This window comes from Xyrauchen texanus, chromosome 1, assembly GCF_025860055.1.
Source record: "Xyrauchen texanus isolate HMW12.3.18 chromosome 1, RBS_HiC_50CHRs, whole genome shotgun sequence".
Lineage (NCBI taxonomy): Eukaryota > Metazoa > Chordata > Actinopteri > Cypriniformes > Catostomidae > Xyrauchen > Xyrauchen texanus.
This window is the reverse complement of record NC_068276.1, coordinates 66,547,018-66,573,937: the sequence shown is the minus strand read 5'-3', so window position 1 is coordinate 66,573,937 and position 26,920 is coordinate 66,547,018. Positions and strand designations below refer to the sequence as shown.

General features: G+C 41.2%; 1 protein-coding gene across 1 annotated transcript in view; it reads right to left on the bottom strand.

Moving 5' to 3' along the window:
• Positions 1–26,920, bottom strand: part of LOC127642985 (Fc receptor-like protein 3) — a 244,814-nt gene that overhangs the window by 165,315 nt on the left and 52,579 nt on the right. The window contains exons 5-6 of the mRNA XM_052125490.1: positions 5,857–6,123; positions 4,655–4,918 (exon numbers count right to left, since the gene is read on the bottom strand). Of these exons, the coding sequence (XP_051981450.1) occupies positions 4,655–4,918; positions 5,857–6,123 (531 nt within the window). The remainder of the gene's footprint in view (positions 1–4,654; positions 4,919–5,856; positions 6,124–26,920) is intronic.

Here is a 26,920-nt window from a genome sequence, read left to right as displayed (position 1 = left end):
CATGACTTACGAAAGGAAGTTAAAACTAATGCAGGGAGAGATCAGATGTTTGGGAAATGGTTTGATGATCTTTTTGGTTCATGGAAGTTAGGGCTAATGAAAATAGGTATAATAATAATTATAGGACTGACCCTATTTGCATTATTGTTTTGTTGTATTGTACCCATTCTGAGATCAATTATGACTAGAACAGTGGCTAAGCAAATGGTGACTGTATCAATGATGCCAACGCAAAAAGGGATAGACACTAGATACTGTACCATTGGGCCAGGATTGGATGAACTTGATGAGATTTACTGAAAAACAATCCAGAAATAACATTAAAATAAGAGGACTTTTATTTTGGAACACTTTTCTCATGTTTTTGATAGTAAGGGAGATAGCATGACTATTGTACTTTCATTTTACTTAACAGAATAGATAGCAATTCAAGTAAGGAGTTAGAGGGTGTTTTGTTTATTATTTTTGACATATTCCCCTATTTTTTCAATGTAACCAATTACTTATAATAATTAATGAAGAATATCTTTATTAAAATGTACCTAATCAAGTAGAAATAGTATTGCTGATGATTATGTTTAAGAAAAATACACATGTGAAGTAATTGCCAAGAGAAGACATGCAAGAGCGACATATAAAGTAAGGAGCGACGAGCACCTCAGTGCTTGGCTGCAAGAGCAAATAGACTCAACTGGTGGTTTAAAAACCCGCTGTCTGGTCCAACACACCACCAGATAGCGCTCCAGGCTACCGGAATTGTCTGTGAGTTCCTCTGGCAACGATGGATAACTATTATTATGTTACTTTTACTAGTGTTTTGTTAAGCTTATATGTATATCTTCTGTTTAATGGATAATCAATTGTACTCTACATCACGCAAGGCTTTACAATTGCATGCACATGCTTATTACAAATGAGTTGATTTTTGTCACCCACCCCCAGGAACAGTGATAGCTAGAGGACTGGGATCTTTTACTTCCTCTTTGCCAAGTGTGGAGGGAGATGTTTGGTCTCAAGTCCTGCAGAGTGCAGCCCCATAAAGATGGCATTGGATAAAGGACTGGTGTAGCCTACTTTGGCTACAAAATGGAATGGGATTGGCTGGCTTGTGTGACTGCACTCTGGATTGAGGGACATAGTGTATGAGACTTTTTATAAGTCTCAGAGGAGGGGATATATAGTGATATTTTTGAAAACAAGTGTATTTTTGAACAACAAATGTATTCCTTTATATTCCTTTAAAATCCTTTCAAAAACATGTATTTCTGTTAACCAGTAGTGTTTCTGTTGACCAGTAGTATTCTGACATGTATCCTTGATGTATTCCTTAAGATAAGATGTTTTCAGCAATAGTCTGACACTATCCTTGATGTATTGCTTAGGAGATCTCTTGTTCCTGGCATAATGTAGTGCCTTGATGCGTTAAACGCCTTGATGCGTTAAATATTTAACTAGTTTGTATTTTCATAGAGGAACAGACAAGGCCTCATTGTAAGGGTCTGCTGAAATGGAGGTGAAAGGTTAAAGCTGCATGATAAGGACAAGGCTGTATTACACAGATGTTTCTAAGATTGATGTATTCTGTACCAGGAACTGCATGTGTCCGGGGTGTATGGGGGTACCAGCTAATGTATGGTTTTAAAGGGATGGGCAGATGATATATGTTTTTTAAAATAGTTAGATAGGGGATTTTCCACCAATATTCAATTAGTGAGGGAAATAAAACATATTGGTGGCGAAGGAAAGAGACAAGGATAATAAATCTATTGGTCAGAGATAATGGGCAAAAAGATAACAAAAGGTATATAACTGAGAACTTAGGAGGATAGAGTCAGAACAGACAGCTGGCTGGTCTCATGTTTGTTGGTGTTCAATAAACTGCAAATTTGGCATCTGGAACTCAAGACTCTGAGAGTTTTCTTACAACTTAGAGAGAATCAACCGACTTTCCACGACACTACTCAAAGTGGGTAGAAGTTTGTGCGGTATGAGAAGCTACGGCTTTGGCTGCAGCTGGTAAGCTACTCTCTGAGGTTTTTGCTCGACACGGCGCTCCGAAATATCTGATTTCTGATCGGGGGTCTGTGTTCGTGAGCGAGCTGTTCAAACACACAGTATCTGAGTTGGGGTTTGAACATATGCTCACGACAGCCTATCATCCACAGACAAACGCCACTGAGCGTGTAAATCGGACGTTGAAGACGGCAATTAGGGCTTATTTGGGTACCAAACATACCTCTTGGGATCGTTATTTGTCTCAAAATTGTTTTGCTTTGCGTACGGTCCATCACGAGAGTACAGGAATTAGCCCATCGATGGTCTTGTACGGTCGTGAGTTAAACACACCACTTGATTTGATTTTTCAACCTGACAGTGGGGGAGATGATGTTCCGGGAGTTAGTTCATTGGACACCCTAAGACAATCACTCCGTGAAGCGTGTGATCATGTCAGGTCTTCACTTTAAATGAGTCATGCTAAGAGGAAACGCTATTATGATCGTAAACGTCGGTACATTTCTTTCTCAATTGGTGACTTCGTGAGAGTGCGGACCCATCCGAGGTCTGACGCTATTGCTAACTTCACAGCAAAGCTTGCACCTTTGTACGCAGGCCCTTACCGTGTAACGCAGAAGCTCTCTGATGTCAATTACAGACTTTCTGATGTGAATGCTGGTGGGGATGCAGGGGTGTTTCATGTGGTTAACATGGAATCGTTTCGTACATGGGATGACAGTCAGTTGTCTAACACTAATTTGGGTGACTTGTCTGTTTATGTCATGGATGAAAGTGTTTTACTTGATGACTCTGATTTTTGTCTGTCAGACTCCATCATCCTTACTGACCATGATAATGGAGATGAGTGTGAGAATGATGTGACGACTGTAGCTTTTCCTTTAACAGTTGGTTCTGACAGTGTGGAGGATGTGAGACTGAGTAAAAGTGCTGGTGTTACTGATCTTCTTGACTTGAATGAAGGTGAGGATGAGGGAATTGGTAACCGGTATAACCTAAGACCAAGACTTGCACCTAGAATTACTTCAGGGTGGGCTGAGACTAAGTGGACAAATGAGTTTCACATTGACCGTTTGGACCTGAGGTGAATGTTTTTGTTTATTTTGAATCTGGTATATCAGGTTAATACATTTCATTTCTGTATTCACCTGTCAATGTTTTTTTTTTCAAAATTTCTGGAAGATTAATGGGTTTTTTGAAAAAAAATAAAAAAAACATTTTGTTCTTGAGAAAGTGTGCTAAAATTGTGTTTTTTCCTGTATTTGTGAATTGCTTATTATTTTTGTGAACCTAATTATTATTTTTTGTGTCCATGCCATTAATAATGGGTAGCCTGATTACTGTCATGTATGTAGGTGATCATTGTTTGTCCATGAATCTTCATGTATGAGGTTGTTTATTTTCTATTATGTCACAAGGTTATTGGCTGAGGACAGCCATTATTTTTTTCAAGGGGGCCTCTGTAACGGTCACTTACAGGGATTACGGTAATTATGCGGTGTGTTAGTTGCGCAGAGAGAGCGCAGACAGAGAGAGCGTAAGAGAAGGTGTGTAAACCGGAGGATGTGAGAAGACAGTTGCCCTCAACTTGTATTTCTTTTTGTTTCCCTTTTATTTTGTGTGACTAAGTTGGATGTTATACGCTTCCCCACTCGCCTTCATGTATGTGGAGGAGGTAGCACTCTTTTTTTGGACATTTTATTAAATGCAGGTTGAAATGCTAACACCTGTTTGTCTCATGTGTCTCCTCCTCGCGTGAGGTATATCTATTTTCCCTCCTTGAGACACCTCTAACATCCAACCTCCGTTACATTCTGTCATCATGACTGCAGCTGTGACATGTTAAACCTGACCTGTGCTGGACTTTAGTTTTTAATCTGACATCATGGAAAGTCTGATATTCTAACTTTATGATCATTTTTGATGATGAATATGATATAATTTGTGGATGTTTTGTCGGCAGGTTTCTAATATGAATAACAGCTTGATGTCATGACTCTGGATTTGTGTGTTTTAAACATGTTCAATAAGTTAGATTAAAAAGATAATAGCAGAGATCATTATTATTCAGGTGGATTGTGGATGATTGTCTTCAGTGCTGGAATAAATCAGTCGCTACATCTGAAATGTGTTCAACTCATTTTATATTCAGACAAACTTTTAATGTTTTATATTCTTTCACAAACAATATTGAAAGACTTTTAATTCATTTAATAATTAAAATTATTTGCCGATATAACTTTTAAACATATTTGAAAGTGTATCCCGTGTATTCTGATATATTCTGTGGGCGAAACACCGGATGTCCACTGACCCTAGAACCCCCCCTGTGAGATGAGCGTTTGATGTTTTTTTGACAGTGCTTCATCTGAGTATGTAGATGTCATGAAGCGATGGTCCGAGGTTTGACAGACAACAACTTCACAAGTTGAGCCTGAAAGTCATTTTTACTCCAAATAACACTTAAATCTTTGTTGTTCTCCGTCTGAGTCACTCGTTTTGGTAGTTTTTACATTGTGTCTCGAGACCAGAAACACAAAACAGGCAATTACAATCATCATGTGTCGTCCAGTAGTTGCTCAGGAAAACTGTGGATCTGCTGATGATGCATATGATTATAATATAACAGATGATCACTCACCGATGACAGTAAATGACACTTCAGCATCTACAGTGTAGATTCCTCTAGATGTGCTGATAGTGTAACACCTCCATTTACTGTATCCGCTGTACATTGCAGGAATCTTGAACTCTTTCTCATAAAAGCCTTGAACATAAACACCTTCACAATACCATCTGTATGTCCAGTCTGTCACTTCTGTCCCCTGTACGTCACATGTGAGAGTGACAGTCTCTCCTCTGAATATCGGTGATGTTTCAGGATTTACAGTCAGAACAGGTTTATCTGTAAGAACCAGAAACAAACACACAACTCTCACTTTACAAAACACACATGATGCATCTACAGTTTAATTCACTCTCTCTTTCTGCTCAATAAATAAATACAAATAAAATAAAATAGTTTATACTCTTTTTAAGATTTACAAATTTCAATTTCACAACAAAATTCATTATTATAATTAATATAATTCAGTTTGATGTAAATTAGTTGGAATTGAAACACAAAAATAACACATTCTTTGATTTATGGATTATTTTACTGAGTGACTGTTTCAACACTTTCAAGTTACTTAAATCAGGACTGTCATTATGATTAGAAGAAGATATCCCAAGAAAAAACAACTCAACACATTTAGTTGTTTATCTCAACATAAACAACTAAATCTACATGTTGGTGACACACAAAGATTTTCATTTGCTGGACAAAAGCATTTTAAATATCAATCATATTTTAAAACATTTGTTTTATTTTTTTTAAAGAAATAACAATAAAATATTATTCTGCACTAGTCATGAAAACATTTATTTTCAGGAATTTCAGATTTTAATTAGACTTTGACTTTAGTTTTTACTGTCACGGGACACAACATCACATTTGTAACTTTAAGCCCAAGAAAAAATATGAAGATGAATTTAAACTCAGCAATATAAAATGTTCATCATAGAAGAGGTCAATTCAAGCAAAGAGTTTTTGTGAATTTCATTTTTTATGTATTTTTAATTTAATAGATCAGGACAAACATGAGCTTCATTGACCTTTGGGACACATGGCCATAATATGCACCTGTTACCCTCTGTAACTGTATTTTATGATTTATTTCATGACAATAATCCACATTATGTGTGAAACTTTTGAAAACTTGTGTCGTCCAGTAGTTGCTCAGGAAAACTGTGGATCTGTTGATGATGCATATGATTATAATATAACAGATGATCACTCACCGATGACACGAAATGACACTTCATCACTCCAGGAAGTGCTGAATTGTGTAGATGTTCTTCTAGCGATACACTTGCATTTATTGTATCCGCTGTACATTGCAGGAATCTTGAACTCTTTCTCATAAAAGTTTTGAAAATAAACACCATCACAAAACCATCTGTATGTCCAGTCTGTCACTTCTGTCCCCTGTACGTCACATGTGAGAGTGACAGTATCTCCTCTGAATATCGGTGATGTTTCAGGATTTACAGTCAGAACAGGTTTATCTGTAAGAACCAGACACAAACACACAACTCTCACTTTACAAAACACACATGTTGCATCTACAGTTTAATTCACACACTCTTTCTGCTCAATAAATAAATAAATAAATACAAACAAAATAAAATATTTTATACTCTTTAAGATTTACACATTTCAATTTAACAACAAAATTCATTATTATTATTATTAAGATTACACAATTCAGTTTGATGGATATTAGTTGGAATTGAAACACAAAAATAACACATTGTTTGATTTATGGATTATTTTACTGTGTGACTGTTTCAACACTTTCAAGTTACATAAATCAGGACCGTCATTATGATTAGAAGAAGATATCCCAATAAAAACAGTATTGGGAATTACATACAATCATATATTTCATGAAATAAACTGGTCAAGATGGATTTTTAAGTAAAGATGTTAAATACTCTTGTATATTAGTCGGCAGTAACTGCTGTTATTTGTTCTTATTTATATTTTTATCATCTACGTTCATAATCAGTCGTTATCAGAGATAAACATTCAAGCCAATCAGCTTTCAGTATCATGTTTACACTTCATCAAACTGACAGGTGAAGAGAAACTTTCAAAATATGCAGAAATAGTGAATAAAAGTTATTGGAAGATCTGAGAAACTTGTGAAAGACTGAATAAGATGATCATATATTGAGGACTTTAAAGAAGATCTTAAGAGACAAAACTGGGATCAAGTATATACGAATGACTTAAATAATGCTTATAATGCTTTCATGACTATACTAATTAATTTATATGATCAAAATTGTAAACAAATCAAAATTTGTGCTCAAACTGCGAAGAAATCATTTGATAACCCTTGGATGACAAACGGGTTGAAAAATGCTTGTAAAAAAAAAATTATCTGTATAGAATGTTTCTTAAAAAAAGAACAGAAGATGCAGAGTGCAGATATAAAAAATATAAAAACAAACTTGTATCAATTATAAGAAGACAAAAAAAGGATTATTATACCAATCTGATACACAAAAGTAAAGGCAATATCAAAAACACATGGGGTGTAATAAATACAGTCATGCATAAAGGCAGGGCCAAAATTATTACTCCCGATTTTATAACCAAGAATAACTCAAATTGTAAATGAATTTAATAATTATTTTGCAAATATTGGATTAAATTTAGTACAATACATCCCAGATGAAAATATTGATGGTAGTATTATACCACATAGTGTAAACAGCATTTTCCTTGAGAGGGTACAAGCGAGTGAAATTTTGAAAATTGTGTATGAATTTGCAAATAAAAAGTCAAATGATTATATAGATATGAATATGTCACTGATAAAGCAAATAATAGACGTTATTGTTGAGCCTTTTACTTATATTTGTAATTTGTCATTCACTACAGGGAAATTTCCAGAATGTATGAAGATAGCCAAAGTGGTTCCACTTTTCAAAAAAGGAAATAAAATTTATAGACCCATATCTCTGTTACCACAGTTATCTAAAATCTTAGAAAAATTATTTGTGAATAGATTAAAACATTTTTTGGATAAAAATGAATTGTTAACAAATAGTCAATATGGATTTCGCTCAAATCATTCAACTGCAACATCAATTTTGGAACTGGTAGAAGAAATAACCAATGCTATGGATAAGAAATATGTTACTGTAAGTGTCTTCGTGGACTTGCAAAAAGCGTTCGACACTTTAGACCACGAAATATTATTGATTAAATTATATAAATATGGTTTAAGAGGTATAGCACATCAGTGGGTCAAAAGTTACTTAAAAGACAGAGAGCAGTTTGTTGAAATCAATAGCATAAAATCAAGAAATTGTCCAATAAATTGTGGCGTACCCCAGGGATCGGTACTAGGTCCAGTACTTTTTCTTCTTTATGTGAATGATATAGCAAATGTTTCTAAGTTACTAAAATGTATTTTGTTTGCGGATGATACTACTTTATTTTATGCTGGCAAAAATATAAATGAGGTATTACAAGTTGTAGAGTATGAGTTTGGGAAAATTATTAGATGGTTTAATGCCAATAGACTGTCTTTAAATATCAGTAAGACAAAATTTGAGATTTTTGGTTGTATAAATATGGATTTAGATGTAGCATTGTCAGTACAAGGAGTACAGATTGAAAGGACTCATGAATTTAAGTTTTTAGGTGTTGTGATTGATGAACAGTTGACATGGAAATTCCATATTGACCACGTTAAATCTAGGGTATCCCAAATTATAGCTGTGTTACATAAAGTAAAAGAATCTGTTAATAAATGTGCCTTAATTCTGTTATATAATTCATTGATTGTTCCACATCTGACCTATTGTATTGAAGCATAGGGAAGTGCAAACAAGACTTATATAGAACCTATATTTAAATTACAAAAACGTGCTATTCGCGTTGTAAATGGAAGTGAATATAGGGCCCACACAAATCCAATATTTATACAGTTAAAAACTTTAAAATTCAATGACTTATTAGAATATAGTCTTCTAAAAATAATGTATAAAGCTAATCTGAAAACATTACCTGATAAATTGCAAAATAGATTCATCAAGAGAGTTAGTAAATTTAATTTAAGAGGAACTGAAGTCTTTCAGAAACCTGAGTTTAGAACAAAATTAAAGGAAAGATGTGTCTCAATACAAGGTGTCAGTCTGTGGAACAATCTAAATAGTGAAATTAAAACTTCAACATCGTTTTTTGTTTTTAAGAAGAGTGTAAAAGCATTACTAATAGAAAAATATAATGCATTTATTTAGCAGGAAAATGTGATATTTGATTTAAGACTTTGCATAGGTGCTGCAAAGTAGATGTGTGTTGTAAGCATACCTTTTTGGAATTGTAATTCAACTTATGTTGATAAGGGGCAGATATTATAAGTTTATCTTCTTTTTGCTCCTTTTCATTTCTTTTTTTAAAAGAATGAAATAAATATATATGAATGAATGAATGAATGAATGAATATATATATATTTGACTCAATGCAGCAGTGGAGGATGGAGTTCATCTACACATACAGTAAACTATCAGGTGAATAGATGTTACTGTATATGAAATGGGGTCCTCCATTCATTTATAAATGTTTGTATTGATCGTAGTCTGTATCTGGTGCTGCATCATTTATTCCTTTCATTTGTTGTATTTATAAGTGTTGAGTTTTTAAGATAATGTCCCCAAATGGCCTCGGGAATGACCCAGGACTAGGTGGAGTGATTACATCTCCACACTGGCCTGAGAACGTCTTGGGGTGTATTGCTCAGAAAATTTAAAATTTCTGAATGAACTCAGCGTATTGACCCGCTTTTATACCGGGGTTTGCAAATACTGTCTGCCAACTTCTCATTGGCCTTTTTTCATGCATCAGTGGCATATTTGGCGCACAAGAGTCTAACGTCGAAGTGAGCGCCAGACGGGGAAAAATCAATATCAGAGATAAACATTCAAGCCAATCAACTTTCAGTATTGAGGATGGAGTTCATCTACACATACAGTAAACTATCAGGTGAATAGATGTTACTGTATATGAAATGGGGTCCTCCATTCATTTATAAATGTTTGTATTGATCGTAGTCTGTATCTGGTGCTGCATCATTTATTCCTTTCATTTGTTGTATTTATAAGTGTTGAGTTTTTAAGATAATGTCCCCAAATGGCCTCGGGAATGACCCAGGACTAGGTGGAGTGATTACATCTCCACACTGGCCTGAGAACGTCTTGGGGTCCCCCAGTCAGAGCTGGTTAATGTGGCTCGGGATAGGGAAGTTTGGGGCCCCCTGCTGGAGCTGCTGCCCCCGCAACCCGACTTCGGATAAGCAGTTGAAGATAGATGGATGGAACCCAAATGTGTATCATATTTATAATTTGCAAGATATGATTTATGCCTTATGTAATCCCATATAAGTGCTTTACAGATATAAACCGTCTAGGTTACGTATGTAACCTCCGTTCCCTGATAGAGGGAACGAGAAGTTGTCGAAGAAGCGACACTACGGGTCTCTCTTGTGCACCAAATATGCCTCTGATGCATGAAAAAAGGCCAATGTGTAGTTGGCAGACAGTATTTGCATACCCCATAAAAGCGGGAAAATATGTTGAGTTCATTCATTTTTCTGAGGAGTCGGAAATGGTCCGGCCACCACAGTGGCTTGTCTCAGCAACGTGGCCAGGAGGACACAACGTCTCGTTCCCTCCATCAGGGAACATTGTGGGAAGGGGGTCTTACCCAGATTCCTATTCTTTCAGGGGGGAAAAGACCCTGTGGAGGCCACACCTGCCCATGAAGGGGGAGATAAAAGTGGCAAAATACATCATATGGGCCTCTTCGGTCACATGTGGGAAAAATGGCTCGGTGGTGGAGTTGCTACAACATGGTGACCGGAGGGCAGCTGGAACTGCCTAAGGGAGACGTGGATCCACTCGTAAGGGGACTGTACCACAGAAAATACACACAGGAGGAGTCCATGTAGGAGGCCTGACCTGTGGAGCAGCGGGGACTCGAGTCTGATGCCAGTGCTGAAGCGGTCTCATATGCATCAACCCTAGTGGCAAGACCACCGCGGAGGATGCCATAGGCCCCAGGAGCCTCTGGAAAAGTTTTAAAGGAACCGTTGTGCCTGGACTTAAGGAGGCGAGGCATTTCAACACTGACTGCGCACGCTCGTTGGTGAGTCGTGCTGACACTGAGACTGAGTCTAACTCCATGCCAAGAAAAGAAATGCTCTGAACCGGGGTGAGCTTGCTCTTTTCCCAGTTGACCTGAAACCCCAAACGGCTGAGGTGCCTGAGCACCTGGTCTCTGAGAGCGCATAATAACTCTTGGGAATGGGCCAGAATGACCAAGTCGTCGAGGTAATTGAGTATGCGAATGCCGGCTTCTCGGAGTGGGGCAAGGGCTGCACGAAGACATCAGCTCATCATGCACTTCCGGGAAAAACGAGACCGGGGGTGGGCATGGCTGTGAGAGGCGTGCGGGGAGGACGGAGGGTTCCAGTTCAGCCCTACGCTGGCAGCGGTCCGGGCAAGCATATCGGACATCTGCGCATCCGCCTCAGCCTGGGCGTGTTAGCCCGAAGGCAGCAGCCCAGGGGAGTTGTCTGCATCAGACGCCGTACTCCGATGCAGTGGCGAGCTCATCCACCTCGAGCACTAGAGGATAGGAAGGCTGGATGTGAGGCGAGCCACAGTTGCCTTGAGCACGGACAGAGTGAGAACATGAACCATCCACAAACGCTGCCTCGGTGTGATCTCAACCCATACACACGAGACAACGCCTGTGGCCGTCTGAAGCGGAGAGCACTCTACCGCATCCAGGAACTACACAGGGGCGGAAGGGCATCTTTATAAAGACGCGTCCTGAAAAGGACGTTCAATGCTGTGTATTGCTCAGAAAATTTAAAATTTCTGAATGAACTCAGCGTATTGACCCGCTTTTATACCGGGGTTTGCAAATACTGTCTGCCAACTTCTCATTGGCCTTTTTTCATGCATCAGTGGCATATTTGGCGCACAAGAGTCTAACGTCGAAGTGAGCGCCAGACGGGGAAAAATCAATATCAGAGATAAACATTCAAGCCAATCAACTTTCAGTATTACGTTCACACTTCATCAAGCTGATGTAGCCGGTCGATTTAGACATTTGAGTTTAATTTTATATATTTTTTATTTGCAAGGAGAAATGTTGTTTAAACTGTTAACTTCAGCAAAACTTGTTCAATTCATTAGTTTCAATAGTTCCGATAGGGAGTTCTTACCAATTGTTGTATGTGGGGCTTTAATTAGTGGGACACTGAAGGAAATTATATCGCGTCTCCTTTAAGCGTTCAAGCACAGACGCATGGTGTATGCAGACGGAGAAACGGGTGATTTTTCTCTCTCATATTTGTCTTGCATTTAATGTTTTCTTGTAATGTATTCACTATATTTATGATGTTAAAACGCTGTTAAGGGTTTATGTCATATTGTGTATCAGTGTGATTCGTTTATTTTCCTTGAAAGTGGCTCTTTTAACCGTGTTAAAGTAAGCGCTTCATTTTCACGTATATCCTTCAATGCAGGAATGAGAGAGTAGGCCTTCCCGATGTCTGTATGCTAATATTGCCTCACTACTCTGTTAAAGGTATGATGTTTCAATTTGTGATTATTAATTTGACTGTTTATTATGTAATTTGTGAATTTAATTTGATGGTTGTGTACCTCAGTATATATTAGGCTATATTCATACTAATTGCCCTGAGGTATATTTTCATGCAATGAGACTGTGGTTGTGGGAAAAAAACTTTGTTGAACTACTGTGTGTATAATAATCAAATTCTGATGCACTTAAGAGTTTACAGTACATTTATTGAGAATTTACAGTATATTTGTATTTTAACTTTTACAAATATGTTCCATTTATGTTTTCTGTGTGTACAGTCCTGTTATGTGGGGTAATTCAGCATCGACATTTACACATTAAATGATATGTATTGCCCTTGTTAAAGCGCTCGCACACAGACGCATGGTGTACGCAGACGGAGAAACGGGAATGAGAGAGTAGGCCTTCCCGATGTCTGTATGCTAATATTGCCTCACTACTCTGTTAAAGGTGAATAAATTGCACGTGTTCATCATCCCATTCATCGTGTGGTCGTGTTTCTGTGGTGTCCGGAGGTAACCATTTGAAGTCTGCTACATAAAACTGGTGCCGTGACCCGGATCCACTTGGTCAGCTGCAGCCGATCACCGGGGTCAAGCAGTGTGCTGTGACGTGTACATGCTGTTCCGCGTGGCCAGAGGATCTACGCAGCGGATATTCAAGTGACGTTATTCGGACATTCGCACACACGCTCACCAGTCCACCGTGAAGTTCCACTTAATTCCAGACTGTGTCTTACATTTTACACGCATCCGCATATCGGACATTTTCACATATTGGACGTTGACATTCATATTTACGTTCCTTTGAAGACTGTGTTTTTCTTAAATTATATATTTTTATTGAGTATTTTACATATCAGTAACCACTGCATATTTACATATTTCACAAAATTGTGTTAATTCATTTTGGTTTCAATTTTGTTTTACCATTCAAAATGGCCATAAGAGGTCGAGACACTTCTGATATATTCACTCCATTAGCTGGGAGGGGTAGAGGTCTGTATGGGGTAAGAGAGAATACAGGGGCCCTACCAAAACTGTTATTCCCAAGTACTTTGTCAGAGCCGGAAGTAAATCCTCATCCAGAGTTGGCACAGCCAACATGTTCCACTCCGTCTGATCCCAGCCCCAACGTCACACAGCAGCTACGAGAGTTAATAGGAGAGCTGGGTAGTCAGATTGGTGAGTCCATAATCAGCCATTTGCTAGCCAGTCAGAGTGTAGTCAACCCGTTACCCACAAGTCCAGCAGAGCTAACCAAGAATGTGCTCCAACCTGAATCCCCCAAAGTCAACTTTATAGTGAGGTCTGACATCAAAGAACCACCCATGTTCAAAGGAGACGAGAGTGACAAGTATACAGTCCAAGAGTGGATAGATGTTATGGAACTGTACTTGCAGAAAAGCAGTTGCCCCGAAGCGGAGAAAGCCGACACCGTCATGAGTCACCTCCTAGGAAGGGCTAAAAATATAATCAAAGTGGGACTAAAAAGCACTGCTTCTTCTAGTCCGGCTAGTGTTGAGAAAATTTATGACATGTTGAGACACTACTTTAGTGATCACCCTGTGTCACTTTTGCCATTGGCAGATTTCTACGCAACACAGTCTAAAGCTAAGGAAAGCCCCGTAGACTATTGGGTGAGATTGAACTCCGCAGCTGAACGAGCCAATGGTCACTTAGAACGTAGTGGTGGTAACATGGAGAACATGAGTGCAGAAGTGGCCATGATGTTCATACGAAACTGCCCTGACCCAGAACTATCCAGTGTGTTTAAATGCAAGCCTATGAGCAAATGGTCAGTTGAAGAGATACAGGAGGCTATTGATGAACATCAGAGGGAAAGCCAGTCTTGCAGAGTTCCCAGTACAGTTATGCCTCGCACCCTTCAAGTATCGACCGCTACCGCAGTCCCTAGCGTTGAGGTTGTGGAAAGTGAAATCGCTGCTATCAATGCCGCAGCATGCACTCAAAGTAGCCATCCTAAGAAAGGTGATGCAGTCAATCCTGATGCATTAGAACGTGTCCTCAGCATGTTAGAGAGAGTGCTTGAGCGGACTAGTCAGCCGGCACATAGTCCTTCAAGGCCCTTCCAAACACATGGAGCTCGCATTCTGTCTTGTCGCATCTGTGGGGACACAGCGCACTCCACTCGCTCACACTGCATGCGAGAGAGGCGGTGCCTTATCTGCATGAGGGTTGGACACCAGCGTAAAGACTGTCCTAACATTACAGAACCAGCTTCCCAGCCGAATATGGCGTCTCACACTCAGGAAAACTATCCTGCTCGCATTGGGGAGGGGACTATGTGAGCGGGAAAAGTGAAACCCTCAGCAGCAAAGATGATCGTTTGATGTACGAAGAAAGCTGCAAAGCAATTCCTAATAAAAGTGTTCTATATCAAAATGTGATGAAGTTGGAAAGAGCTGACAGCCTTTTTTACACCGATGTTGTTGTTTCAGGGCCCCAAGTTACATTACGTGCACTGCTTGACAGTGGGTCCATGGCCTGTACCATGAATGTGGAGGCTGAACGCAAGTTGAAGAGTGCAGGAGTTATGCTTATACCCAGTGAAATGCGCCCCGATATTGTCCTTGTTGGTTGCGGTGGTGTCAGAATTCAGCCTGAGAGTATTTACCAGCTTGAAATGGAAGTGTATGGACATGCGGTCAGTGTTCCCACTCTTGTCGTTCCTGGTCAGGGAGATGAAATGATCTTGGGCACTAATGTTATCAAGTACATCATCAGCCAGATGAAGAGTACACACGGGTATTGGCGTGTCCTAAATCGACCTGAGAGTTCAGGAAATGAAGATATTATGCAGTTTTTAGACATGTTGTCTGGCCTCCACAGGTGGAAAGGCACTGAAATGCCCAGCAAGATAGGAACGGCTAAGCTCACCCAAGCCGTAGTGCTGTGTCCTCAGCAAGAACACCTCGTCTGGGGACGGCTACCTGCTACCACACCTGTTTCTGAGGGAAGTGCTGTCCTTGTTGAACCTGCAAAGTCACCGCCACATAAGAACATTGTCATTGGGCGGTGGTAGCATCCATGAGTGATGACAGATGGGTGCCAGTCAAGGTGCTGAATGCTACAGACAAGCCCATAACGTTGCGGAGGAACACCAAGTTAGCTGACGTATTCCCTTGTGTAGCTTTGGAGGATTTGGACATCGGTCCTGAGCATCTAGCCAGTTATGAGTTGAAAGTTATGAACCAAACTACAGGTGATTCAGTCGCTGACAGCAGGCTCTCTGATTCAAGTCCCTGCAATAGACTGAGCAAACTCGGTCTAGGCGACCTTGATGTTGAGTCTTGCGAGGTGTCACCACATTGGAAAGAACAACTTGTGCAGTTGATATGCAAATATGAGGATGTGTTCTCAAAGAGTAAACTAGACTGCGGCAAAGCGAAGGATTTCTCTCACCGAATACATCTTTCAGATAGTCGACCCTTTAGACTGCCTTACAGACGCGTGCCACCAGCACATTACCACAAGCTCAGACATGTTCTTTCAGAAATGGAGGAGCTTGAGATAATTCGTAAATCCTCTAGTGAGTGGGCCTCCCCGCTGGTGCTCGTCTGGAAGAAAAGTGGAGATCTACGCATTTGTGTCGACTACCGATGGCTGAATGCCCGCACCACTAAAGATGCCCATCCTTTGCCACACCAGGCAGATTGTCTAGCTGCGCTTGGCGGCAATGCCATATTCAGTGCTATGGATCTTACCTCAGGATTCTACAATATAGAGATGGCGGAGGAAGATAAAACATTCACTGCGTTTACAACACCAATGGGACTCTACGAGTTCAATCGGCTCCCTCAAGGTTTGTGCAACAGCCCTGCAAGTTTTATGCGTCTCATGATGGGCATATTTGGGGACCAGAACTTTCTTACTATACTCTGTTACTTAGACGACCTTCTAGTGTTTGCACCAAATGAGAGTGTGATGATGGAGAGGCTTGAGCTGGTGTTCAGCCGCCTGAGAACTCATGGTCTAAAACTTGCCCCGAAAAAGTGCCACCTGTTACGTCGGAGTGTACGGTTCCTAGGTCATGTGATTGATGAGAGAGGTGTAATGGCTGACCCTGACAAAGTACAAGCCATTACAGCGATAACCGAAATGGACCTTATGATGGAAGATGGGGTTACGCCGTCTCAAAAAAAGATAAAGTCGTTCCTGGGTATGGTCATGTTTTATCAGCGATTCATACAGAACTGCTCTAGCATAGCTAAGCCCTTGTTCGCACTGACTGCTGCACCAAGGGGACAAAAGAATAATGGAACAAAGCCATCTGCCTTCAGGAAGCTGAACCCAAGCGATTGGAAGAGGGAACAGCGTGACTCCTTCAATCAGCTAAAGTCAGCCCTTTTGGAGTCCGTGGTGCTTGCACACCCAAACTTCAACCAGCCATTCATCCTGTCAACAGACGCTTCTTTGGATGGATTGGGCGCTGTACTTTCTCAAGTCCCGGAAGGCGAAACTAGAGCACGTCCTGTCGCTTTCGCTAGCAAGGCCCTTTCACGTGCCCAAAGCAATTACCCTGCTCACCGTTTGGAGTTCCTGGCCTTAAAGTGGTCTGTCTGTGACAAGTTCAGCCACTGGCTGAAAGGCCATTCCTTCGCTGTCTGGACGGATAATAATCCGTTAACTTACATCTTGACGAAGCCAAAGCTTGATGCATGTGAGCAGAGGTGGGTTGCCAAGTTGGCACCTTACGACTTTAGTATCCTGTACATCCCCGGGAAAAAGAACGTGGTGGCAGATGCCATGAGCCGGCAACCTTTTGTCCAAGGATGTGCAAGTCGGAGGTTGGTAACGGAACCTTACGCGAGATTGTTAGAGGAGGCCAATCACTTCAAAGAAGACGTAGTACAGCACGCTTTCAGAATCAGTGCTAAGTGTCAGAGTGTTGAACCTCCGTTCTCTGACCAAGGGCAAAATGGTTTCTCGTTCTCCTCAGATGAAGTGTCGGCCATACTGATGAACCAGGTAGAGTGGAATGCAGGGCCAAAGGGAAAAGTGCATTATTGGCTGGCTCAGGATGTGCACAATTTGGTTCCAGCTGGTCAAAGTGTGCTGCCAATATTTACACTGAAAGAGCTTCAAGATAAACAATCGGAAGATCCTGTTTTGGCTCGAGTTCTTTCTTATGTCTCCCGTGGCAGGAGGCCATCAAGACGTGAGAGGACAAAAGATTCATTAAAGATCCTGAAAACTCTTAAACAGTGGGAGAGATTGAAAATGTTGGATGGGGTTTTGTATCGTGTGTGCAAAGACCAGCTAACAGGAAAGAAGCGCTGGCAGTACGTCGTCCCAGCTTCACTCACCCAACAAGTCCTGCAGGGAGTACATGACGATGCTGGTCATCAGGGCCAGGCCAGAACACTTCACTTGACCAGGGAAAGATTCTTTTGGGTAGGCATGGAGCGAGATGTCAGAGATCATGTCAGGTGCTGTAGGCGCTGTGTAGTGAGCAAGACACCTGAGCCAGAAGCAAGAGCCCCGCTCGAGAGTGTTAAGACAACCAGGCCTCTAGAGCTGGTGTGTATAGACTTTTGGTCTGCAGAGGATTGCAGAGGTGGAAGTGTTGATGTGTTGGTGATTACAGACCATTTCACTAAGATGGCACACGCCTTTGCATGCAGGAACCAATCAGCCAAGCAAGTAGCTCGCCAACTGTGGGACAGATATTTCTGCATCTATGGCTTCCCAGAGAGGATCCATTCAGATCAGGGTGCAAACTTCGAGAGTGAAATGATCCAGGAGTTGATGCAGATTGCAGGTGTCAAGAGGTCGAGGACGACGGCTTACCATCCTATGGGGAATGGCCACACTGAGCGGTTTAATCGCACACTAGGCAGTATGATACGAGCCTTACCCCCAAGAGTTAAGCAAAAGTGGCCTCAGATGTTACAAACGCTGACATTCACCTATAACTGCACCGCTCATGAATCAACGGGTTACGCACCATTTTATCTGATGTATGGAAGGATCCCTCGTCTGCCAATAGATGTCATGTTCCATAGTGTTGGAAGAGATGACGACATCACAGATTATGGCAGCTATGTTGCAAAAATGAGAGATGATCTCAAGGAGGCTCTTAACCTTGCTCAGGCTAATGCTAGTGCAAGTCAGCAACGACAGGCTGAATTCTACAATAGGAGGGTAAAGGGATGCGACATTGAGGAAGGAGACAGAGTTCTGTTAGCCAACAAGGGTGAAAGAGGACGGAGAAAACTGGCTGATAAGTGGGAATCTGTACCTTATGTGGTGGTTTCTAAAGACCCCAGATGCCACATTTATCATGTTAAGAAAATCAGTACGGGTCAGGAGAAGGTAGTACACCGTAACCTTATGTTGCAAGCCAACTTTCTGCCTCTTGAGGAAGGAGAAAATGAAGATGAGTCTTTCCACGATGACTCTCTAACCAGCCAGGAGCAGTCAGATGAAGCATTGACACCGAATTCTGCACTGGGGAGAGACCTTCCTGAAACAGAGCGTACTGCTGAGTGGGTGGCTTCATTACCTGACACAGATAATTCGGTGGATGGGCAATTAGATGCAGGAGAACAGGAGAGTGTAATGGATCCTGGAAAGCCTGAGAGTAAGTCAGACAACCTGGACACAGGATCTGAAATTGATTGCCTTCAGTTCGACTCACGAGTCATCCCATCAAGTCCAAAAGACTCTAAGGACAGAGTATGTACGGCTGATACAATGCCTGGTGCTAAAGAGCAGTTGAGATCCACCAGCACATTGTCCATTTCCAGTGCACCCCCCAATGTGTCTGAAATAGTGACCCAGGTACGAACACGGGTTGGTAGGTTAGTTAGACCTGTGAACAGACTGATTCAGAATATGACTCAGAGAACAAGTCACAACGCAGTCAAAGAGTCCCTTTTATGTTAAGCGGTTTTCAGTTATATGGGCCTAGTTATAAGAATGTGATGCAACAACAAAACAAACCAAAAAAATAAGTAATTTAAGTCATATTGAGTGGTGTATAAGGCACCTCTTTAGCAAGAGAATATCTGAGAGCCTGATCAACTTTCTTTTGTTCTTTTTCCTGTGAGTGTCAGGTAACATGTATGTTGTATGACAGAGTGGTGTTGTCAGTGACAAATGAATTGCCTTATTTGCTCCCTTATTCAACTGACAAGAGTGTAAGCTCAAGTTTTGTGAAGTTAAGGGGGAAGTATGTAGCCGGTCGATTTAGACATTTGAGTTTAATTTTATATATTTTTTATTTGCAAGGAGAAATGTTGTTTAAACTGTTAACTTCAGCAAAACTTGTTCAATTCATTAGTTTCAATAGTTCCGATAGGGAGTTCTTACCAATTGTTGTATGTGGGGCTTTAATTAGTGGGACACTGAAGGAAATTATATCGCGTCTCCTTTAAGCGTTCGCGCACAGACGCATGGTGTATGCAGACGGAGAAACGGGTGATTTTTCTCTCTCATATTTGTCTTGCATTTAATGTTTTCTTGTAATGTATTCACTATATTTATGATGTTAAAACGCTGTTAAGGGTTTATGTCATATTGTGTATCAGTGTGATTCGTTTATTTTCCTTGAAAGTGGCTCTTTTAACCGTGTTAAAGTAAGCGCTTCATTTTCACGTATATCCTTCAATGCAGGAATGAGAGAGTAGGCCTTCCCGATGTCTGTATGCTAATATTGCCTCACTACTCTGTTAAAGGTATGATGTTTCAATTTGTGATTATTAATTTGACTGTTTATTATGTAATTTGTGAATTTAATTTGATGGTTGTGTACCTCAGTATATATTAGGCTATATTCATACTAATTGCCCTGAGGTATATTTTCATGCAATGAGACTGTGGTTGTGGGAAAAAAACTTTGTTGAACTACTGTGTGTATAATAATCAAATTCTGATGCACTTAAGAGTTTACAGTACATTTATTGAGAATTTACAGTATATTTGTATTTTAACTTTTACAAATATGTTCCATTTATGTTTTCTGTGTGTACAGTCCTGTTATGTGGGGTAATTCAGCATCGACATTTACACATTAAATGATATGTATTGCCCTTGTTAAAGCGCTCGCACACAGACGCATGGTGTACGCAGACGGAGAAACGGGAATGAGAGAGTAGGCCTTCCCGATGTCTGTATGCTAATATTGCCTCACTACTCTGTTAAAGGTGAATAAATTGCACGTGTTCATCATCCCATTCATCGTGTGGTCGTGTTTCTGTGGTGTCCGGAGGTAACCATTTGAAGTCTGCTACACTGACAGGTGAAGAGAAACTTTCAAAATATGTAGAAATAGTGAATAAAAGTTATTGGAAGATCTGAGAAACTTGTGAAAGACTTAATAAGATGATCATATATATATATATATATATATATATATATATATATTACTCAATGCAGCAGTGGAGGATGAGTTCATCTACACATACAGTAAACTATCAGGTAAATAGATGTTACAGTATATGAAATGGGGTCCTCCATTCATTTATAAATGTTTGCATTGATCGTAGTCTGTATCTGCTGCTGCATCATTTATTCCTTTCATTTGATGTATTTATAAGAGTTAAGTTTTTAAGTTTTAAAAGTTTTTTTAAGATAATGTCCCCAAATGTGTATCATATTTATAATGCAAGATATGATTTATGCCTTATGTAATCCCATATAAGTGCTTTACAGATATAAACTCATAAATACATCATATTAACCTCAGTTGTCCATTCACTCGTGTTTTAAGGAAGAGGGGTTTTCACGGTCACCCGTTTAGTCATTCTATGCAGTGTTTTCACAAGCAGGATCAAAGATTGAATCACTGATTTAAAGATTTGATTTTTTGTCTGAAAGTAATAAAACATCAGAATTCCTGAGAGAGGAGATCTTGCTTCTACATCCATTCCGACTCTGATAAAAGGAGAGGAGATAGAGATGGTGACAGAGTAAAAATATCTCGGTCTTATCATTGACCATAAATTATCCTGGGATCAATGTGCTGATGCCGTTTTTAAAAAGGGCCAACAACGTTTGTATTTTCTTAGGAAACTTAATTATTTTAATGTTGATAACAAAATTCTGACTTTTTTTTATAAGTCTTTTATTGAGAGTATTCTCTCTTACTGTATAGTATGCTGGTATGGACAGTCAACAATTACCCATAGGAACAAATTGGGAAAGATTGTTAAAACCTGTGGAAAAATCATTGGTAAACAACAGGTAGATCTGTACAAACTATATCTGACCAGATTGGCACAGAAGGCAGACAAGGTTTGTATGGATACAACCCATCCACTTTCAGTGGAGTTCAAGCCGCTCCCTTCTGGCCGTAGATATAGATACACGAAGGTTAGAACTAATCGAGCAAAAAACTCATTCATTCCTATGGCAATAACCCAATCAAATAAGGTGGGGGAGGGGTATGATTGGAGAATATATGTGAAGTAATGTGAAGTGGTTTTATTTATTTATTTTATTTATTTATGACATTGTGCATGTGGATAATGTTTGTGTTGTGGATTATGTATCAATATGCCTGTATTGTACAACAAATTGCCTTTCGGGGACATTCAAGTTTTCTAAGTCTAAGTCTAAGTCTGTTCAGTCTAGAAATGAGACATGTGACAGGATGATATAAAGTCTGTTTGAAATTGTTATCTTCACCTGCAGCTGAACAGCTCTGAAAATAATAATAATATTCAAAGTGATTTGACTTATTTTTTTGTGTTTGTGTGTGTGAGTGTGTGTGTGTGTTTGTGTGTAATGTATCTACATGTTTGTGTAAACTAAGAATAGATGATTAAATTAATTATGTGATTGATGAATTGGTGAGGAATCTTTACCTATTATAGATAATCTTTATTAATTTATGCATTTATTTATGCATTACTTGGAAAGAAGTTTGGATTCTCTGTGGACATAATATGAAAGAGAAATGGACTGATTGTTCTGTCATCATGACTGCAGCAGTGACTGTCACAGTTTTTAAATCCTATGTCTCTTCCTTGTCTCGTGCTTTGTTTATTACTTGTTTGTGTGTGCGTGGATGTGTGGGCGTGACGACTCGTTACCGTGATTAGCGCTCAGCCGCAATCACTCCTCTTCACCAGCTGTGACTCATTCCTATTCCCTTTAAATTCTCACCACTTTCTCATCTCTTTGTCAGATCGTTTGTTTGTGATGTCCGGTTGTGTTGATTCCTCTGAGTTCCAGTCCAGTTTCCTCGTTGTCCCTGTTTCGTGTTCAGTTGGCTGTTACCCGGATTCGTCGTGTTTGTTCTGCCCTCCTCATCACTCTTCTCACCCCATTCATCTGACCATTGGAGCCCCTGCGTCACTAGACCTTCACCCCGGACTTTTCCCCAATCTTCACATTTTGACTGTTAATAAATTTATTGTCACTTGCAACTTGCTTCCTAGCTTCATTCGTGACAGAACGATCTGACCACAAGATGAAAGCAGCGAGTAACAGTTCAGACAGTCTAGAAGAATTCGTGAACAACAGCAGACTTCGTATGGAGAACCAAGAGAAGAATCTCAATGACACAGCTCGCGCTGTTCAGGCTCTAGTGGCGCAGGTGTCCGGACTCACCCAGCAAATCCAACTTCTGCGAGCTCCCACTGCGCAGCCCGCACCGCTGATTCCTCAACCACCAGCAGCGGTCCCCTCCCAGTCGGAGCCCCGCCTACTGGTTCCAGAGTTATATTCAGGTGAACCCAGTTTTTGCCAAGTTTTTCTAACACGATGCTCAATGCATTTTTCTCTACAGCCCAGAACATTCTGTGATGAAAGAACCAAGGTCGCCTTTGTCCTGACGCTACTTTCTGGGAGAGCGGCACTATGGGGAACGGCGGTGTGGGAGAACCAGGACGAATGCTGCGCCTCGTTCCAAACGTTCTCCGCGGAGATGAAGCGGGTTTTTGACCGTGCTGTTTCTGGTAGAAAAGCAACCAGAGTGCTGGCCGACTTGCATCAGGGAGAGAGATCTGTATCGGACTTTTCTATCGAGTTCCGGACACTAGCGGCGGAGAGTCAATGGAACGAGGAGGCGCAGTGGGACATGTTCCTGCATGGGCTGGCTGACCGCATCCAAAAGGAGATATACGCCATGGATCTCCCCACCAAGCTCAACAACTTGATCGCCTTGGCGTTAAGAGTGGACACAAGGCTGTCCAGAGTGGAACAGCGAGTACAGACTAACCGTCCTTTGGGAGGATTTGGCGGCCAACGTTCTGGAGGCGGGGACGCGTTCAGCCCCGTCTGTGATCCCGAGCCCATGCAGGTGGGTCGAGCACGGCTTTCCCGGGAGGAGAAGGAAAGGCGGAGATCCCAGGGCCTTTGCATGTACTGTGGAGGAGCTGGACATTTCGCCTACAACTGTCCTTTAAAAAGGACCTGCCCAATAGTAAGTATGAGGCTACTATCGGGTGGGATCTCCGCCGAGAAGACCTCATCCACATCTACTCTCCTTCCGGTAAGACTCCAATGGTTAACCCACCGTCACAACTGTCGAGCACTTCTGGATTCTGGGGCCGAAGGTAATTTCATGGACTACACTTTTGCACTCAACCACCAAGTTCCCCTCAGGTCTCTCACTCATCGGATTGCTGTACACGCCCTCAATGGCCAGGAACTTCCCACCATCTCTCTAGCCACTGAAGACATCACTCTCGTCACATCAGGCAATCGCACCAAGACTATCTCCTTCTACATACTGGACACTCCTCTTGCCCCCATCGTCCTTGGTCATCCCTGGCTCACCCGTCACAACCCTAAAGTGGACTGGCAGTCGAAGTCCTTGTCGGCGTGGATTACTCAATGTCATAAGTCTTGTGTCTGCCTGTCCGTCTGTTTCTGTCCCTGTGTTTCAGGAGGAGACTGTGGATTTATATAACGTGCCCGCGGAGTACCTGGACCTGAAGGAGGTGTTCAGTAAGTCTCGGGCGGCTTCTCTCCCTCCACATCGTCCCTATGACTGTGCCATAGAGTTATTGCCAGGTACGTCTCCGTCTAAGGGCAAGTTATATTCACTCTCGGTTCCAGAGAGGGAGGCTATGGAGAAATATATTTCTGATGCTCTAGCTACAGGATTCATCCGCCCTTCCTCTTCAGCCGGGGCGGGATTCTTTTTGTGGGGAAGAAAGATGGATCTCTGCGACCTTGTGTTGATTACCGGGAGCTGAACAACATCACGGTAAAGAATACTTATCCTCTGCCGTTGATGTCTTCGGCTTTCGAAAGGTTGCAGGGAGCATCTATCTTCACGAAATTGGATTTACGTAATGCTTATCATTTGGTCCGCATCAGGGAGGGGGATGAATGGAAGACCACTTTTAACACCCCCAGGGGGCACTTTGAATACTTGGTCATGCCGTTCGGCCTGTCCAACTCCCCCAACGCTCATCTGACTCTAGAACTCCCCCTGTGAGATGAGCGTTTGATGTTTTTTGACAATGCTTCATCTGAGTATGTAGATGTCATGAAGCGATGGTCCGAGGTTTGTTATGTTCATATCATTCACTTATTTGAGTTGTTCTGACAGACAACAACTTCACAAGTTGAGCCTGAAAGTCATTTTTACTCCAAATAACACTTAAATGTTTGTTGTTCTCCTCTGAATCGCTCATTTCGTTAGTTTTTACATTGTGACTCGAGACCAGAAGCACAAAACAAACACACAACTCTCACTTTACAAAACACACGTTTCATCTACAGTTTAATTCACACACTCTTTCTGCTCATATCACTCAATAAATAACTAAATTAATAAATAATAGTTTAGATTTGTAATCTTTAAGACTTACACATATCAATTTCACAACAAAATGTCATTATTATTTATAGATTACACAGTTCAGTTTGATGGAAATTAGTCGTGGAATTGAAACACAAAAATAACGTCTAGGTTACGGCTGTAACCTCTGTTCCCTGATGGAGGAAACGAGAAGTTGTGTCGAAGAAGCGACACGTGGGGTCTCTCGAGCGCCGTTTGCATCTTTGATCTACGAGAAATGGCCAATGAGAAATTGGCAGACAGTATTTGCATGTCCCACCACAGGACATACGGGTACAAAGTCGGGGAAATGTGACTGTTTCATTCAGGATTTTTTTGAGAAGCCGACAATGGTCTGGCCGCAACAGTGGCTCGGCTCAGTGACGTGGCCGGGAGGACACAATGTCTCGTTCCCTCCATCAGGGAATGGAGGTTATATCCGTAACCTCTCGTTTCCCATCTGTCGCTCACTTCGACATTGTGTCGAAGAAGTGACACTAGGGGTCCAATTTAAATTACGCCATGCGCTGAGCTATTTTACATGTCAAAGCGACCAGCTGTATCAGGCTGCACGTATCCTTCCCCAACGCCCCTTAGAATCTTTGATAGCCTTCTGGTTCTTTACCCTTGCCAGGGGTGAACAAGGCGACGCTGCCAAGCATGGGAATGGGCCGAGCCTAGCCGTGCCTTTTCTCTCTCTATGTTTCTCACATAGAGCTAAAGTGGCTGGGGCCCTTATATGCATCAGGAAGACAGTCTTACCTAGTTTCCAATTCTTTCAGGTGGAAAAGACCCTGCGGAGACCACACCTGCCCAGAGGGGGGGGTAAGAGTGGTGAAATACATCACATGAGCCTTTAGGTCACATGTGGAAAGTGGCGCAGTGGTAGATAGATCCCGCCTCATTGGGAGGGGGGAGTTGCTACAAACACGGCAACCAGGGGGCAGTGGGAACTGCCCAAGGGAGACGCGGGTCCGCTCGTAAGGGGACCGTACCACGGAAAACCACCTATTCCAGTACTGGGTAGATTTGAGTACCCGCATTGGATTGGGTCGGCAAATTCCTCCTCTGAATTCGCAGACCCAGAGGGCTAGGGACGAGTCTTCCAGGGAGCCAAGTGAGTGGGATCTCCTGGGAGAAAATGTGCACGGTTTTACGTCTGCAGAGGGAAAGGGCGCTAGGTGCAAGCGATCCACCCGGTCAGTCTGTCAGCGTGTTACAGAGTTCTACTGGCTCGGACCTGAGAAAACACAGGACGAAACTGACTCTACCCTGAGATTGTAAAATCTCGCAAAGGTATTAGGTGTTGCCCAACCTGTATATTGTTTATTAGTATGACAATAACTGCTGTCAGTTGTTCTTATTTATATTTTTATCAATAATATATATATTTTTTTATAACTGTGTCTTCCGTGTGCTGATCATACAGCAAGAGCACTGATGTATAACGATGCACAAGACTTCTAGTTCTCAGTAATACAGACACAATTGATCTAAATGGGATGGTGAGGGGGGATACTGGTTATACAAGGGGGATGCTTTTTGATATTTATTTCAACAAGGTGATGGCATCCCCTACCATCACCCTCAACTCAAACCCTGATAACTGCCTCAACAAGTGTGTGTGTGTGTGTGTGTGTGTGTGTGTGTGTGTATGTGAGTGAGTGTGTGTTTGTGTATGTGTTAATTATCCATCTACATGTTTGTCTGTGTGTTAGTGATTGAGTGTGTTACATGTTTGTGTGTGTGTGTGTTTGTGTAATGTATTTACATGTTTGTTTGTGTGTAATGTATTTACATGTTTGTGTGTGTTATGTATCTACATGTGTGTGTAATGTATTTACATGTTTGTGTGTGTGTGTGTTATGCATCTACATGTTTGTGTATGTGTGTGAGTGTGTGTGTGTGTG